General features: G+C 41.3%; 1 protein-coding gene across 1 annotated transcript in view; it reads left to right on the forward strand.

Annotated features, from left to right (window-relative positions):
* The first annotated feature begins 2,273 nt into the window (after nt 1-2,273).
* Nucleotides 2,274-18,375, forward strand: part of LOC124048505 (U5 small nuclear ribonucleoprotein 40 kDa protein-like) — a 35,033-nt gene continuing 18,931 nt past the window's right edge. Inside the window, exons 1-4 of the mRNA XM_046369367.1 lie at nt 2,274-2,409; nt 14,556-14,908; nt 16,142-16,226; nt 16,502-16,631. Coding sequence (XP_046225323.1) covers nt 14,556-14,908; nt 16,142-16,226; nt 16,502-16,631 — 568 coding nt within the window. The 5' untranslated portion in view covers nt 2,274-2,409. The remainder of the gene's footprint in view (nt 2,410-14,555; nt 14,909-16,141; nt 16,227-16,501; nt 16,632-18,375) is intronic.

The raw sequence follows: 18,375 nt of genomic DNA on the forward strand, positions 1-18,375 counted from the left end.
GCCCATTGATCAAGTTGAAGGACCTGAACTCCTATGAGTAACATTGGATGGTCAGTTATCATGGTTAAGTCATATTGACAAAGTTGTTGTCAAGATGGGGAGAGGTATGTCTGTTATAAAAATATGTTCTGTATTTTTGACACGAAGATTAACTGTACTAGTTGTTCAGGCTTTGTTCTTGTCCCATTTTCATTACTGTCCAGTAGTATGACCAGGTGCAGCAAAGAAAGACCTAGCAAAGCTGCAGCTGGCTCAAAACAAAGCAGCACGCCTTACCCTTAAGTGCACACACAAAATGAACATTAATTAACAACATGCATGATAGTCTTTCATGGTTGAGGGTTGAGGAGAAATAGACTACTTCTCTTCTAGTCTTTTTAAGAAACATTTCTGTGTTGAAAATGCCAAACCACTAATCTATTTGCATACACCTCAAACGGACACGCCACTGTGGATTTGTTCACGGTACCCAAACCAAAAACAGATTTAATGCGTCTGTAAGGTCCTGGGTGTCGTGAGGGTGAAATCAGGCGCAGGAAAGCAGAGTTCAATAAACTGCCTTTTCTTTTTCTAATGCACACACGGTGAACTATGGTCACCCCACTTACGGGTGCTCAAACCAAATGCCCCAGACACAGAGAAATGAAAACAGTCTAGCACTAAATACATTAACATATACATCTAATGCAAACACCAGGGTTACAATAATCAATCCCGCACAAATAACCAGGTGGGCCGGCTGACTAATAAAGCATCACTAATTATAACCAACTCAAAACAGGTGTACTCAATAAACACATAAGGAGGGGGAGAAAAGAATCAGTGGCAGCTAGTAGGCCTGTCGGAGTCGTGACAGCGTCACTCAGTTATGTATAGAGCCATGTCATCGTGAAATGACGTCTGTCCTCAGTCGCAACACTCACTACCGAGTTCCAAACTGCCTCTGGAAGCAACGTCAGCACAAGGACTGTTCGTCTGGAGCTTCATGAAATGGGTTTCCATGGCCGAGTAACCGCACGCAAGCCTAAGATCACAATGCGCAATGCCAAGCGTCGACTGGAGTGGTGTCACGCTTCACCATCTGGCAGTCTGACTGACGAATCTGGGTTTGGCGGATGCCAGGAGAACGCAATAGTCCTACTGTAAAGTTTGGAGCAAGAGGAATAATGGTCTATGGCTTATTTGTATAGTTCGAGCTAGGCCCCTTTGTTCCAGTGAAAGGAAATCTTAACGCTACTGCTTACAATTATATTCTATACAATTATGTGCTTCTAACTTTGTGGCAACAGTTTGGGAAGGCCCTTTCCCGTTTCAGCATGACACTCATTAATGCTCTAGTAGCTGAATGGAAGCAAGTACCCGCAGCAATGTTCCAACATCTAGTGGAAAACCTTCCCAGAAGAGTGGAGGCTGTTATAGCAGCAAAGGGGGACCAACTCCATATTAATGCCCATGATTTTGGAATGAGATGTTTGATGAGCAGGTGTCCACATACTTTTTCATTCATTACATTTTCATCAAAAACAACTTTATATTTAAGATGCCTTTGAATTGACAGCCTGCACATGCACAGTTTGCCTACTCAATGACGTGATTCAGCACATGAGTTTAGCTCATAGAATTAGGAATTAGAATACTAGAATGGGCATGAACCTTCTTATGATGTGATAAAGCGCAGCCATTTTGGTCAGGGAGTTGGTCCATGGTTTGCCAGTGCTGTGATAAGATATTGTGTCAAATAATGATTTTGAAGAATTTATCTGCACTGTATGTTTGCTAGCTAACTAGCCAGACAGGTTTAGAGGAATGATTCCATAAATGTTTTAAAATGAACTGCCAATATGTCTACATTCCATTCAAACAATGCAGTCAATCCACAGCCATACACTGCCTGAAATCAGTTGATGATAGGACTGATCAGGGATTTGTATTAGCCAAGCAGTTCCTGCTTATCTTCATTCTGTACTGTTTTAGCTTTAGCCCTGTGCCTTTGCCCTGACACTCAAACGTGCCCATAGGTTCACCCTAACATAAAACCCACAATATACATTTATGTTTCAACATAACTCATCCTATTATCTCGTATACTGCGTTTATTGTGCAAACATTTATTACAAAGTAGCTTTTATAGATGTTGTAGTGCGTGATAATAATCATATGTCCCCTCAATTTGGCACCTCATTGTTTTTGCCTTTACAATTGCGTCATGGGTCATGACATCTCCATGAGCGGAGGGGGTTCAAAATGAGGTTGGTTGCTAAGCAACGATGTTAGTTGTCACCTCGATTCAAATGACTGTCTGGAGGGGAGGCGAGAGCTAGCGTTGAAAACACATGTTGGTGTTCAAATACAACATAACACAACAGTCAACCAGAAAAAAGAAACAAGGATTACTCAAAAAAGGATAAGGTGGGTTGATTCCGTTTTGGGTTTTGCCTTTTTTATTGATCCAAAGTGTGTTGGTTTGATCATGACAGCCAGCCACGGGGCAAGTGTATTGCCAACTAGATAGCTAGCTAGATAAATCTAGTTAGCTAGCTAAAGGTATACCCAGCGATGTGAAGTAGGTACACAAAGGAAACAACATAGTGGGTCAATTACCGCAACAACTACGAGCGTTAAAACTTCTCTACCAAACTTCTCTGCTGTGTTGGTCCTGTTGCTACCACGGTGTAACAGCGTGAAGCAACACGTGCACATGCGCAGATAGATACTGTATGTGACCGTTGCCGCATTAAAAACAACTGGCAACTCCGGAAATCTCTGCCTCAGGAAAAAACAAGCTCAGACTGGGAAAATTTGTTTAGTACAGTCATCCAACTTTGACCAATTTTTTTTCCCGAGTTCCCAGTTGTCTTGAAAGCACCATTAGTGAGGTCATTGAACTATAAAATAACTGAAGACAGTGTCCAAGACGGCCAACCGTTATTTTCAATGTAATCTACTCACGTTCACCATATCTGCTATTTTCGAGATCTGGGTTTACTGGGATAATTCATGGAAAAATATGTTTTTATTGTCACATTCACCGGATAGATGCAGTGAAATGTGTTGTTTTACAGGGTCAGCCATGGTAATATGGCGTTACTGGAGCAAATTAGGGTCAAGTGTCTTGCTCAAGGCCACATCGACAGACTTTTCGCGTTGTCTGCTCCGGGATTCTTTATACAGCTACTTTATACAGCTATGGAAGTTACACATAAATCGACATTTTGAGTAATTTCGGGGAGCATTTTAACTAACCCTAGCCTAACCAATGTCCTAACCTTAACCTAATGTTTATAACCTGCTACGTTAATTATCCTTACCTGCTGCGTAAGTTCTCCTAACCTTCTACGAAAATAAAATTCTGATCCGTACTGCAAATCATCTATTTTCTGTAATACACGTTTTTTTATAGGTTAAATTGGGTTTATTTTATCTGTGTTTTCATAGTTTGCGGAGTTCCTTACACTTCTCATTGTATTTTGGTACAGCAAATTACATTACATTAATTTCCAATGAAACGCTCTGTTTTCCTTGCAACATTGCGTTGCAGAGCGTACGGTATGGTGCATACCTTGGATTTATCAGACGTATGCGTCAGATTGTATGCGTAGATAGTTTGACAGAAATGGTATAAGAAGGTGAATGTTGATCTTGTGTGGCATACATATCCAGAGGATGCTGCGTACTATTTTGCACAATAACACTGTCGGTGTGTTCGAACCTTTACTCATGATGATTCATTTTCTTGTGCCACTTTTTAAGAGTGCACAGCAATCCACTGCCAGAAAGAAGCTCGAGTAATAGTGTGTGAAAGAAATGCACAAATCATTTGTAGTCTCCCAGCAGTAGTTGGGGTACCATGAGGATGAGGTGTTTCTGTGATTATGCAGCCAAAGAGTTGCGTACTTGCCAGACATCAAATCAAAGTTTATTTGTCACGTGCGCCGAATACAACATATCTTACAGTGAAATGCTTACTTACAGGCTCTAACCAATAGTACAAAACAGGTATTAGGTGAACAATAGGTAAGTAAAGAAATAAAACAACAGTAAAAAGTACATTCATTCAACAGTACATTCATGTATAGTTAAAGTGACTATGCATATATGATAACAGACAGTAGCAGCAGCGTAAAAAGAGGGGCTGTGGGGGGGGCACACAATGCAAATAGTCTGGGTTGCCATTTGATTATCTGTTCAGGAGTTGTCTTGTTTTGCACGCTTTGTGCAAAATAAGAAAATGCAGTACTACAGGATATTTATTAACGTAGCTCTTTATTAGCTAGCTACAACTGGCATGTTGACGTATCTCCAACCATGATCAACTGACCATGACCTAACCATCTGGGTGGTCTTAACCAATCATAGCACAGTATGATACGGCAGTAAAATGCATCCAATTAAAATTCAGTATGTTTACACATATGAATATTACATCCCCCTTCTTTTAAAACAAAATAAAAATGTTTACATATTCTAAGCGTTTCTTTTGAATACATGCTCTGTAGTTTGGACTCAAGGTAAGTAACCATTTATATTGCATACTACACCAACTGAATCAGCATAGACTCTGAAACAATGATCCAATATACTGTTATTTTCAGAGTAAAAGCCTGAAACAATGCCTAAAGACTGGCCACATGTAGAAGAAGCCATAGAGATCGTGAACTGGGTCCTAAGTCTTTGTATGGTGGATAGGCTTTCAATGGAAAAACAGCCTTTCAAAATAATAGTACTTCCTGGATGGATTTTCCTCAGGTTTTCGCCTGCCAAATCAGTTCTGTTATACTCACAGACATTATTTTAACAGTTTTGGAAACTTTAGAGTGTTTTCTATCCAAATCTACCAATTCTATGCATATCCTAGGTTATGGGCCTGAGTAGCAGGCAGTTTAATTTGGGCACACTTTTCATCCAAAATTCAGAATGCTGCCCCCTACCCTAGTGAAGTTGATTGAAAGAAAAAAACAAAAACCTGCAGAAACTAGGCCCTCCACGGAATGAGTTTTACACCCCTGTTCTAAATGCTTGATTCTGTTTACTTGGTTTGTTCAGATCAAATGGTCACACCACACATCACCCACCTTGAATCTGAGCGGAGGAGTTAGCAATTTGAAACTATTTAACCATGAACTTAATTGTTTAAAACCTGGATGTTTTATGTCATTTATGTCATTCCTTGTTTGGGTCTGTTGTCACCTCCTTTTTTGCCCATAGATGGCTATTACCAGCTCATCGTCCTCTACGGTCCTGGGGTAATATCGCTCCTTTCCCCTTTTTCGTTTTTATTTTAAGGGAGTATGCGAGCACACTCATTTGGTTCATCTAGCCGAGTTCTGCTAGGCACCAGCCAAACCTATGTATGCAGGCGGTTTAAGTGTTTAATGCTGTTTGTTCACAGGTCCAGCTGCACTGGCGAGTCCAGGTGTCTTCACTGACATTTTCAACATGTCCCTGATTGAGTCTGTAATATCAACATGTGTCAAGCAGACCACCATAGTCCCTGTCCCCAAGAACACAAAGGCAACCTGCCTAAATGACTACAGACCCGTTGCACTCACATTCATAGCCATGAAGTGCTTTGAAAAGTTGTTAATGGCTCACATCAACACCATTATCCCAGAAACCTGCAATGCTGAAATCCTGCAAAGGTCCCGCGAGAGAGGAGTCCGGCTCAACCCCGAGAAGAGCACAGTCGGCAATACAGAGGTCAGCTACTTCGGACATTTTCTCACAGCGAATGGAATCAAGCCAGACCCACAGAAGATCTCAGCCATAAAAGAAATGGAGCCACCAAAGAACCGTGCAGAGCTGAAACAGTGCTTGGCATGGTTAACTACTTAGTCAAGTTCACACCCAGTCTCTCCAATGCTAATGCACCCCTGCGTCAACTGCTAAAGCAGTCCCGTGAGTTTCTCTGGGACAAGCAACATGACACTGCTTTCCAGAGTGTGAAAGACTTGATCACGAGAGAACCAGGACCAATCCTTGCCTACTACGACCCCAACAAAGAGCTTAGACTCCAAGTGGACATATCAAAGTATGGACTAGATGCAGTGCTACTACAAGAAGGAAAACCCATCGGCTACGCTTCCAAATCTCTCACAGACTATGAAATCAACTAAGCTCAAATCGAAAAAGGGCTCTACGCCATTCTGTTCGGATGTAAACGTTTCCATCAGTACGTATATGGACAACAAGTCATTGTGGAATCCGACCACAAGCCCCTTGAGTCAATCATGAGGAAACCACTAGCCGCAGCCCCGCTAAGGCTACAGAGAATGATCCTTCAACTACAAAAATACGACTTCGCAATCATTCACCGTCCAGGCAAAGACATTCCTATCGCAGACACACTCTCCAGGAAGTTTCTTACCTACAAGGACAGCAGCCTCTGTGAAGGCATGGACATGCAAGTGCACACTGTGTACAGCAACTTACCAGTCAGTGACACAAAACTGAAGGAGATCCGAGTAGAAACAGAAAAGGACTCACAACTCACACAGCTAAGGAAAGTCATACAGGATGGATGGCCTGAGGAGAGGAGAAAAAGCCCTCAGAGCGTATAAGAATTCTGGAACCATCGTGATGAACTATCACAGATCAACGGAATAATTTTCAAAGGAGAGAAAATTATTATTCCTACCAGTCTCAGACTGCTGGACACATGGGCATGGAAAAGTGCAAACAGAGAGCACGGGACATTTTGTTTTGGCCCGGAATGTACAAACAAATAGAGGACATTGTTGGTAAATGTGCCATCTGTCTTGAACGACGCCCCTCAAACACGAAAGAGCCAATGTTACCTCACTGTATCCCAGACCGACCCTGGCAGGTTGTGGCAACCGATCTGTTCACCTGGAACAACGAGGACTACATCGTAACAGTGGACTACTACAGCAGATACTTCGAACTCGACAACCTTAACAGCACCACATCTGCAGCTGTGATACACAAGCTGAAAGCAACCTTTGCCAGGCTTGGCATGGTAGAGACTTTAATATCTGACAGTGGGCCCTGTTACAGATCAAATGAGTTTGAATCCTTCACAAAAGCATGGGAGTTCACACGTCACCACATCACCACATTACCCTCAAAGTAATGGCCTTGCTGAAAAATCTGTGCAGATTGCTAAATTACTCATGGACAAAGCAATAGCAGACAAGCGAGACCCCTACCTCAGTCTCTTTGAATACCGCAACACTCCTGTTTACAACTTCAAATCACCAGCCCAGCTGTTGATGAGCCGCAGACTTCGCTCAATCCTTCCCAGCACCAACCAGCAGCTGCAACAACAACAAAAGCGATACTACTACGACAGGTCAGCTAGACCACTGCTACCACTGATCGACGGAGAGTCCGTTACAATCCAGGAGCATGGCCTCTGGAAGCCAGCAGTCGTCATCCAGCCAGCTGTCACTGAACGTTCATATCACGTCCATACAGAAGGAGCGGTGTACCGCTGCAATCGTCGTCACCTACTGAAAACAAAAGAACAATACACTGATGAGATTAACTGTTCCCCTGAAAGAGAACGTGTTGGACTAAACAAACACACACACACACAGCACAACATACACCATACTTACTTGCAACACCACAAGAACTGTTGACTGACACAGAAGCATGCTCAGCATCATCTCGCACAAGGTCAGGAAGAGAGGTCAAGCCCAGAGCTGCCATAGACATGTGAAATGTCAAAGGGTGTAGGCGGATCGCTGCCCTAAGAATTCCAGACTGTAAACTTGTTATTGAAAGTTCACTTGAAATGCTTTGGTATTATAGTTGTTTGAAATGTTAAGATGACATTTCTACAGTGAAAGCTGAGTTGCTGTTTTTCAATTGAAAGCCTATCCACCATACAAAGACTTAGGACCCAGTTCACGATCTCTATGGCTTCTTCTACATGTGGCCAGTCTTTAGGCATTGTTTCAGGCTTTTACTCTGTAAAATGAGGGAGATATGGCACTTTCATTGAGTGGACAGTGGAAATTCCCAGACATGATTTCAGCGCATGATCGGGAGTGCGCCTTTCTTGTTTCTCTTTTTCTATTGACGAAGCTTTTGTCCGGTTGAAATATTATTTATGACAAAAACAACCTGAGGATTGATTTTAAACATCGTTTGACATGTTTCTACAAACTTTTATGGTACTTTAAAAAAACTTTTCGTCTGGATGTTGTGAGTGCGCATTGTGCCTTTCGATTACTGAACTAAACGCACCAACAAAACTGAGGTTTTTGGACATTAAGAGGGACATTATCGAACAAAACAAACATGTATTGTCTAACATGGAGACCTGGGAGTGCCATCTGATAAAGATCATCAAAGGTTAGTGATGAATTTAATCGCTATTTCTGAATTTTGTGAGCCCTCTCCTTGGCTGGAAAATGGCTGTATGGTTTTCTGTGACTAGGCGCTGACGTAACATAATCGTTTGGTGTGCTTTCACTGTAAGGCCTTTTTGAAATTGAACACTGTGGTTGTATTTACAAGAAGTTTATCTTTAAAATGGTGTATAATACTTGTATGTTTGAGGAATTTTGATTATGGGATTTCTGTTGTTTTGAATTTGGCGCCCTGCAATTTCACTTGCTGTTGTCGAGGTGGGACGCTACCGTCCCACTGGTACCAGAGAGGTTTTAAGACCCAGCCAACCAGGTTTCGGGAGTACCTTACAATTTATCAGTGACCTTAATTCATCAATCAAGTACAAGGAAGGAGCAAAAAGCCGCAGACACTGTGCCCTCCGTGGAACGAGTTTGACACCTGCTTTAGATGTTAATGTTAATTATCCTTCATTATATTTGTCAAACATGACTGGCGTTTTGGCCTATGTTTATGTACTTAAACATCTCATTAAAGTTTGGCTACATTTTCTGGCACCTCCCTCATGTCAGCATCATTTTGGACATGAGGCTGTAGCCAATTTGTATATCACTTACACTTTGACATGTAGGCTTTTAAAAAATGTATGTACATGAAAAATAGATTTGGAATATTATTCCAATATTGGCCTATCTGATCCAATTCTAATCGGAGTAATTGTTTGATATTATTTTTTGTGCTTTTTTTTTACTTGTCCATTCGGACAACTAAATCTATATTCTTCTTGTCCGACTATTTATTTCAGTTAAGAGGACAAGCGTAAATGTCGAGTCGTTAACCTCAAACATGAGATGGTCAGAGATGTAGGGTTGTCTGGTTTGCACTGCCTGCGATGTAAAGGTATGCCACTGATTGAAGGACCGACCAGTAGCGCATTGGTGGTTCTTCAGCACAGGGTGGGAACAGTGGAAGAAAAAACACAAGTATTATTGGGCATTGGGGATATCATTACACAGATCAAGACACAGTCTGCCATGTAACAAAGTAACTGAGTCGAGGAAGATTGAGTGTAGTATTGAGAATAGCATGGAGTGTAATTGAGAAGCTCAAGTCGTTATTAGATAGAAAATAGAAAGTCATGGCCCCGCCTGCCTGTGGGGAAACCTCCTGAGGTTACCTAGGTTACCCCATTGGCTCACAGAAAAATGGTCAACTTTTGCAAATGCAATTTTCTTATTGTCTCCTTGATTTAGTAAATTACAAAACAACATTTAAGAAAATTAGAACATGTCTAAAGATGACTTTTCAACATTGCCTGCTTCTGAGCATTCTCACTAGTTAGAAAAATGTGACTGACTGGCTCGATTTGGTCTTATGTAGCAACATTTGAAATGGTGTTTTTTTACATTGGATTATAGTAGAGATTTAGATCTAGAAAATGGTATATCATACACTACAGTTGAGGAACAATGGGAAAGTCATTCTGCTTTGAAAGTTGAAAAACTTGTAAAACCACTTTTGAGAAAATGGCCCTTGAGTGTTTCGGTACACCTACTGGAGAGCTCATTCTTTGTCTAGACCCATTCAGCATTGTTCATACCATCTTAAGCTTTAGCCCCACCCATCTCTTTAAGGATTCACATGTGAGGCCATGTGCTAAACTGAGGGAGTACTTTATATTACTAAACAAGTTTTCAAGATTAAAGGCTGGTTTATACTACGTCTATCGACATGTCTATACAGTTGTCAGAGTGACATCATGAACATTCTATTGTCGCAGACATCAAACTTGCCGTTTTGTCTTTATGAAAAAGTATAAACACAAAAACGACAGGCTGCATGACATCAACAGCGTGATCCAAAATAGCATAACTGGTGTATTTTAACCGGAACATTAAGTTAGCCAAGACCAACACCACAAACAAACAGACTATACAGCTACAACTAGTGAGTGGAATTACAAACCGACTATACTAAACAAATTAAATGTCTTACATGTGCCTACTTGTACACCAGGTCCCCACATTTCACACTCTCCCACACCGAAAAGCCTGAAGCCCTGAAGCCTCATTGTCTTCTCTTTACAGCAATAGCCATTTGCTTTCCAAACTATGTTTTCTTGCAATGGAATTGGGGGTTGAGGAGAGATATTAAAATATATGATTATTTTTTATTAGTTTACAATTCTAGACTTGGCGAACGCGAACAATATCAAATTAGGAAGATGGCATTTTCTCGCCCTTGGCTTGCAGGCCTGCTCCTGCTAATGTAAAAAATGTAGGCTTACAAACTAGACCACTAGTTTAGCTCTTTTCTCTGGAATGGCTCGCATAGTTTTCCATGGTCCTGAAAACATTTATTTTTGTGCTCAGTTTTATTAGCCACAATCTTGTCTTTACTAATTTAGTTTCAACACCCCTCTCACACACAAAAACCCATTATAATTATGCACTAGCCTACGAAGAAATGTGCACACTGTTCACAACAAGCTTTTTTGCTAACAGACATGAGTTAAATTAACTTAAGGTCTCTGCATGCATCCCAGCTGAAACAGTTTTGAACAGTATGTTTACATATTATGACAACGTTTTGTAACATTTTTGTTCGTTTTGGTTTTATAGCAAGGGTTTTTTCGGGTTGTTTGTGCACACCATACTTTTTCTAGAGGCAAGTTGGAGTAGGCAGCCGAACTCTACGCCAGTCAACAGTAGCGATTCTTCTTCGGTGATAGTTAACGGCAGTTGGCATCCAATATTTTGCATTACCGCCCCCAACTGAATTATAGTATAAATCCATTACACTTTATTATACAAAATGGGACAGGGGAACTCCCCCCCAAAAAAAAAAATATATATATAAAAATAATTATATACAGTACCAGTCAACAGTCTGGACACACCTACTCATTCAAGGCATTTTCTTTATTTGTACTATTTCTACATTGTAGAATCATATCGAAGACATCAACAAAATGAAATAACACATATGGAATCATGTAGTAACCAAAAAAAGTGTTAAACAGATCAAAATATATTTTATATTTGAGATTCGTCAAAGTAACCACCCTTTGCATTGAAGACAGCTTTGCACACTCTTGGCATTCTCTCAACCAGCTTCATGAGGTAGTCACCTAGAATGCATTTCAATTAACAGGTGTGTTTTGTTAAAAGTACATTTGTGGAATTTCTTTCCTTCTTAAGCCAACCAGTTGTGTTGTGACAAGGAAGGGGGGGGTATACAGAAGATAGCCCTATTTGGTAAAAGACCAAGTCCATATTATGACGAGAACAGCTCAAATAAGCAAAGAGAAACGACAGTCCATCATTACTTTAAGACATGAAGGTCAGTCAATCTGGAATATTTCAAGATCTTAGAAAGTTTCTTCAAGTGCAGTCGCAAAAACCATCAAGCGTTATGATGAAACTGGCTGTTATGAGGACCGCCACAGGAATGGACCCAGAGTTATGTCTGCTGCAGAGGATAAGTTCATTAGAGTTACCAGCCTTAGAAATTGCAGCCCAAATAAATGCTTCACCCTCATTAAAGTAACAGACACATCTCAACATCAACTGTTCTGAGGAGACAGCGTGAATCAGGCCTTCATGGTCGAATTGCTGCAAAGAAACCACTAGTAAAGAGTACCAATAAGGAGAAGAGACTTGTTTGGGGCAAAAAAGACAAGCAATGGACATTAGACCGATGGACCTCTGTCCTTTGGTCTGATGAGTCCAAATGAGAGATTTTTGGTTCCAACCGCTGTGTCTTTGTGTGGTTCCCATTGTGTGGTTCCCATTGTGAAGCATGAAGGAGGAGTTGTGATGGTGTGGAGGTACTTTTCTGGTGAACACTGTCAGTGATTTATTTACAATTCAAGGCACACGTAACCAGCATGGCTACCAAAGCATTCTGCAGCAATATGCCATCCCATCTGGTTTGCGCTTAATGGGACTATCATTTGTTGTTCAACCATTTCAATTTGACAATGACCCAACGGAGCTCCATGCTGTGTAAAGGTTATTTGACCAAGAAGGAGAGTGATGGAGTGCTGCATCAGATGACCTGGTCTCCAGAATCAGTTGGACACAGAGTGAAGGAATGACAGCCAACAAGTGCTCAGCTTTTGTGGGAACACCTTCAAGACTGTTGAAAAAGCATTCCAGGTAAAGTTGGTTGAGAGAATGCCAAGAGTGTGCAAAGCTGTCATCAAGGCAAAGGGTGGCTTCCTTCATGACCTGGCCTCTGTAGATTGGTATAGAATCTGCTTGATCCCCTCTGTCAAAGAAGCTTGGACCTTCTTTTTTGATAATTTCAGTAGTTTTGTTAACAAACCCAGCCCCCAAAAGAAAATGAGAATTAAAAAGAGCCCCTGGTATGACCTTGATCTGGCAGAGTTACTCCACCTCAAGAATTCCATTTGGCAAAATGCTCTAACCTCAAGAAGTTCTGGAAAACGGTTAAAAACCTGGAGAACAAACCCCCCTCCTCACAGTCCCTTAATGTTGATAATGTGGTTGTTACTGACAAGGAGCACATGGCTGAGCTCTTTAATCAACACTTTATTAAGTCAGCATTCATATTTGACTCAGCCATGCCTCCTTGCCTGTCCAACATTTCCTCATCTCCCACCCCTTCTAATGCGACTAGCCCCTATGCGCCTCCCTTTTTTCCCATTTTGCGCCTCCCCTTTTCCTGACGACAAAACAGTGGTAGACCTGATCACCGACAACAATGAGACAGCCTATAGGAAGGAGGTCAGAGACCTGGCAGTGTGGTGCCAGGGTAACAACTTCTCCCTCAACATGATCAAGACAAAGGAGATGATCGTGGACTACAGGAAAAGGAGGGCCGGGTATGCCCCCATTCTCATCGACAGGGCTGTAGTGGAGCAGGTTGAGAGCTTCAAGTTCCTTGGTGTCCACATCACCAACAAACTATCATGGTCCAAACACACCAAGACAGTTGTGAAGAGGGTACGACAAAACCTATTCCCCATCAGGAGACTGAAAAGATTTGGCATGGGTCCCCAGATCCTCAAAAAGTTCTACAGCTGCACCATCGAGAGCCTCCTGACTGGTTGCATCACCACCTGGTATGGCAACTGCTCAGCCTCCGACCACAAGACACTACAGATGGTAGTGCGTACATCCAAGTACATCATTGTGGCCAAGCTTCCTGCCATCCAGGACCTCTATACTGGGCGGTGTCAGGAAGGAAGGCCCTAAAAATGGTCAAAAACTCCAGCCACCCTAGTCATAGACTGTTCTCTCTGCTACCGCACGGCAAGTGGTATCAGAGCGCAGTCTAGGTACAAAAGGCTTCTTAACAGCTTCTACATCCAAGCCATTGAACCCCCCACCCCCATTTTTACTCTGCTGTTACTTTCTGTTTATTATCTATACATAGTCACTTTACCTCTACCTACATGTACATATTACCTCAATTACCTCGACTAACCTGTGCCCCCACACATTGACTCTGTACCGGTACCCCCTGTATATAGAGTCGTTACTGTTATTGTATTGTTGCTCTTGAATTTTAATTTATTGATTTTTTTATGATTTTTTACTTCAGTTTATTTTTTAAATACTTTCTTAATACTTATTCATCTTAAAACGGCATTATTGGTTAAGAGCTTGTAAGTAAGCATTTCACTGTAAGGTCTACACCTGTTGTGTTCGGCGCATGTGACAACTATAATTTATTTTAATCTACTCACTTTCGCTCGCCACCGATTCATGGACCGTCTATATCCAGGTTGCATCCGGTTTACAGTACCCAACTTCACACACACATTAGCACTCAGTGCGCACAGGGAGCAGCGTGAGCTGCAACAACATCATCACATCATCCAAAAACATGGCAGACATTAGATGAATATAAAATGTTCATATCTTCGACTGTGAGTGATGTTTGCACAAAGTGATAACCAAAGTGTCTTATTAGGAATTTTGAAATCTAACTTCTCTATGTAGGAACCCTGCTCCCTTGCTCGCTCATCGCAATGGTGTATTCGAGCAGTAAGGATAGCGAAGCTGACTGTAGACATAAGTTGGCGAGGTGCATCTGTGGCAGCCGAAAGTTAGTCACTGTAGTCTAAAGTGGTTTTCCAACAGCAAGACTCAGATCAACATGCCAGTGTCAACATAGCTGCCATTGTGTTAAGTTTTTCTTTAAAAATACCTTTGATCTATAAAGTTCATAAAGAAAATCTATATTACATCTCATGTTCTCCTATCCAGATGTCTAACAATGCCACTGCAGCCTCCAGGAGAGGAGTCTTCCAAGCTCACGGTGATGGTGAAGAAGAGTCTAAACAACCCAGTCATAGCTATATGCTGAGTGACTTTGACTCAGACCCCAGCACAGACCCTGGATCTGAGACTGACCCTGACAGTGAAGAAGCAGAGAGTGAAGCAGAGTTAGACAGAGCACCAGACACACATAAAGAGAGTGCCACAACTGGTCCAGATCTCACTGAATTGAGAGATGTAGGTAAAGGCCCACAGACCAATGTCTATAAAGAAGAGGCGTACATAAGTACTACACACACCCAGCCTAAAACCAAAGGAGAGCTCCACATTCACTCTGTGTTGTAAGTAGGTTAAGCCTTGTGTGTCTGTGTGTGTCTGTTTGCGCAGAGATACCCATCCAAAAAAAGTATTAAAGTAAACTACAAAGTACTGTTGCTAAAAATGCATTTGTATTTTAAAACACAGAAAATACAAAATTCGATTTGACTTTTGTACCTAATTCACCCCATTATCCTTGCTCTGGAAGTGCTTTCTTTCAAGCTCCTCCACCAACACCTTGTGGCCTCACACGATAGTGCCATAAGACTTCTGATACCAATGCATTACATTTGGGATTGTAGGGCCCAAGAAATTGTGAACCGCTATTTAAAAAAATAATTTTAGAGACGTTTTCCAGTATTTTGAAGATTTTCTGAAGTATCTTGTTACAAATTACATGGTGATTTTTTTCAGGCCTTTCATATACAGTGCATTCAGAATGTATTCAGACCCCTTGACTTAAACCACATTGTGTTAGGTTACAGCCTTATTCTAAAATGGATTAAATACAAAAAAATGAACGGAGCAAGGTACAGAGAGATCCTTCATGAAAATTTGCTCCAGAGCGCTCAGGACCTTCAACCTGGGCGAAGGTTCACCTTCCAACAGTACAACAACCCTAAGCACACAGCCAAGACAATGCAGGAGTGGCTTTGGGACAAGTTTGAATGTCCTTGAGTGGCCCAGACAGAGCCCGTACTTGAACCCAATCGAACATCTCTGGAGAGACCTGAAAATAGCTGTGCAGCGACGCTCCTCATCCAACCTGACAGAGCTTGAGAGGATCTGCAGAGAAGAATGGGAGAAATTCCCCAAATACAAGTGTGCCAAACTTTAGCGTCATACCCAAGAAGACTCAAGGCTGTAATCTCTGCCAAAGGGACTTCAACAATGTAATGAGTAAAGGGTCTGAATACTTATGTAAATGTGATGTTTAAGTTTTTATTTTGAATACACATTTGCAAAAAATACTAAAAACCTGTTTTTGCTTTGTCATTATGGAGTATTGTGTGTAGATTGATGAGGGGGGAAAACTATTGAATCCATTTTAGAATAAGGCTGTAATGTGACAAAATGTGGAAAAAGTAAAGTGCTCTGAATACTTTCTGAATGCACTGTACAAATGACAAAATACTCTGTGTGTAAGTGTGTGTGTGTGTGTCTACATCTAAAATTTCACAATATGCACCGACAGTTGACAAATATCCAGAGGTGTGAAGGCCTTCTCCACCTCCATCTCTCTGTCCATGTCTCAGGGAGTGTGGGAGTGAGGTGATGACGTGCCAGTTCAACAATGAAGGGACTCTGTTGGCTGTTGGTCTGAGTGACGGAGCCATCAAGGTATTGGACTTGAACACCTTTTCTGGATTTATGTTCATTAAGGCACACTGTAGCAAAACGTTTTACACCAGACAATGAAAACAAATGTTTCTTATTGGACAAATGCAGATAGTATCTCCCCACAATATAATTTTCCTTTTCCTTCCTAATGAACACAACCCCGTTGATATGTGGCCGACCAATTGACGTGTAGGAGAATGATAAATTATAGATCCGTCCTTATAGATCTGTCCTTGGGACGTCTGAATTAATTTAACTACGTCTGTCTTTTTCAGCTCTACAGTATGGACAATGGGAATTTTTTACAGACACTAAGGGACAGCAGCAGCATTCTGTCCTCTCTACCAGTTACTGCACTACGATTCACTCTGAGCTCCCAGTCACGTTGTCTCCTGCTGGCTACCTGTGAGTAATACATCTTACTCCCATAGAAATAGAATGACTAGAATGGACATTCAAATTCAAGTCAATGGGTGGACCTGGCTGTGAGTGATACTGTGAGTTAGCCCTTTCTGAGGGCCCGTCTCCTGAACAAACATAACCTGTCCTAAAGGGTCACACACTCATAGAAATAGAATGACTAAAATGGCAGAAGCCCCTCAGACCAAGGCAATTAAGTGCGCTCAATGGTACAATCAATATGTCTGCCATTGTAGACCTGTAATTTCTAATAAGTTGACTTGGCAGGAGAGAGGGAAGATTTTAGGCCATGGTGTGGTTTAAGTAATAAACATCTTAGATGCAAGGGCATGGTACTAAATCATGTTTCTTCAATCTCAAGTTAGACATTCTCAATGATGTATACATGCACCATTACAAACGTTGATTGATATGAAGCTGATACAACTTTCAGTTAAACAATGAGAACGATGAGAGTTCTGCTACTTTGTCATGTTTCTGGTACAGTGATGTTCCCCATTTTGAGCCAGTAGAAGATTCAACTGTCACAAGTTTCTAGGGCCTCTGACAATTCTGCATCCTGTATGATTTGAGGCACGTGGTGATGGAAAACACTTGTTTACTTCAGACTTTTTAAAGTTATGTGCAAGCAATTAAGCAGGTTACTCGTGTTATGATTGTAATCAAAGATATGTGAGGATATGACATCCGGAACGTCTTGGCATCCGGCTTTTCTCCTCCACAATGCACCAGTGTTGGGGAAGCTACTCTGAATATATAGTTTACCAAGCTACCAATTACTTCACACTAGAAGAAATTAAGCTACCCTAAAGCTACCCTAAAGCTACCCTTAAGAAAAATATAGTATACTTACTAAAGTTACTTAGAAAAAGTAGGTCACTACATCCAAACTACTTTGTGAAAAATGATCATATGTAAATCTGAAATGTCATAAACTACAAATTGCAAGAACAGATCCCTTTGGGCTCATACTCTATGTTTAGATCATGTGTAATTTAGCCTATTAAACACACTATTATTATCCTATTATCCATCCACCTGACAGGTGTGGCATATCGAGAAGCTGATTAAACAGCATGATCATTACACAGGTGTACATTGTGCTGCACTCCTTAGCTGTCTTTTTAAAAAATATATATATTTTACGAGGCAAGTCAGTTAAGAACAAATTCTTATTTTCAATGACGGCCTAGGAACAGCGGGTTAACTGCCTGTTCAGGGGCAGAACGACAGATTTGTACCTTGTCAGCTCGGGGATTTGAACTTGCAACCTTTCAGTTACTAGTCCAGCGCTCTAACCACTGGTCTACCCTGCCACCCCTCTTCATAGGATAACTATTTTTAGTTCCAGGGAGAACCCTTTTTGGTTCCACGTAGAACCCTTTTGGGTTTCATGTAGAACCCTCTGTGGAACCCAAAAGTGTTCTACCTGGAGGGTTATTCAAAGGGTTTTCCTAGCCGAATAACCATTTTAGTTTCTAGATAGCACCTTTTTTTCTAAGAGTGTGGGGACAATAAAAGGCCACTCTAAAATGTGCAGTTTTGTCACATAACACAATGCCACAGATGTATCAAGTTTTGAGAGAGAGTGCAATTGGCATACTGACTGCAGGAATGTCCGCTAGCTGTTTCCATAGAATTGAATGTTAATTTCTCTACCATAATCTGCCTCCAACGTTGTTTTAGAGAATTTGGCAGCATGCCAAACCTCCACATCCGGCTTCTTTAC

This window comes from Oncorhynchus gorbuscha, linkage group LG11 (assembly GCF_021184085.1).
Source record: "Oncorhynchus gorbuscha isolate QuinsamMale2020 ecotype Even-year linkage group LG11, OgorEven_v1.0, whole genome shotgun sequence".
Classification (NCBI taxonomy): domain Eukaryota; kingdom Metazoa; phylum Chordata; class Actinopteri; order Salmoniformes; family Salmonidae; genus Oncorhynchus; species Oncorhynchus gorbuscha.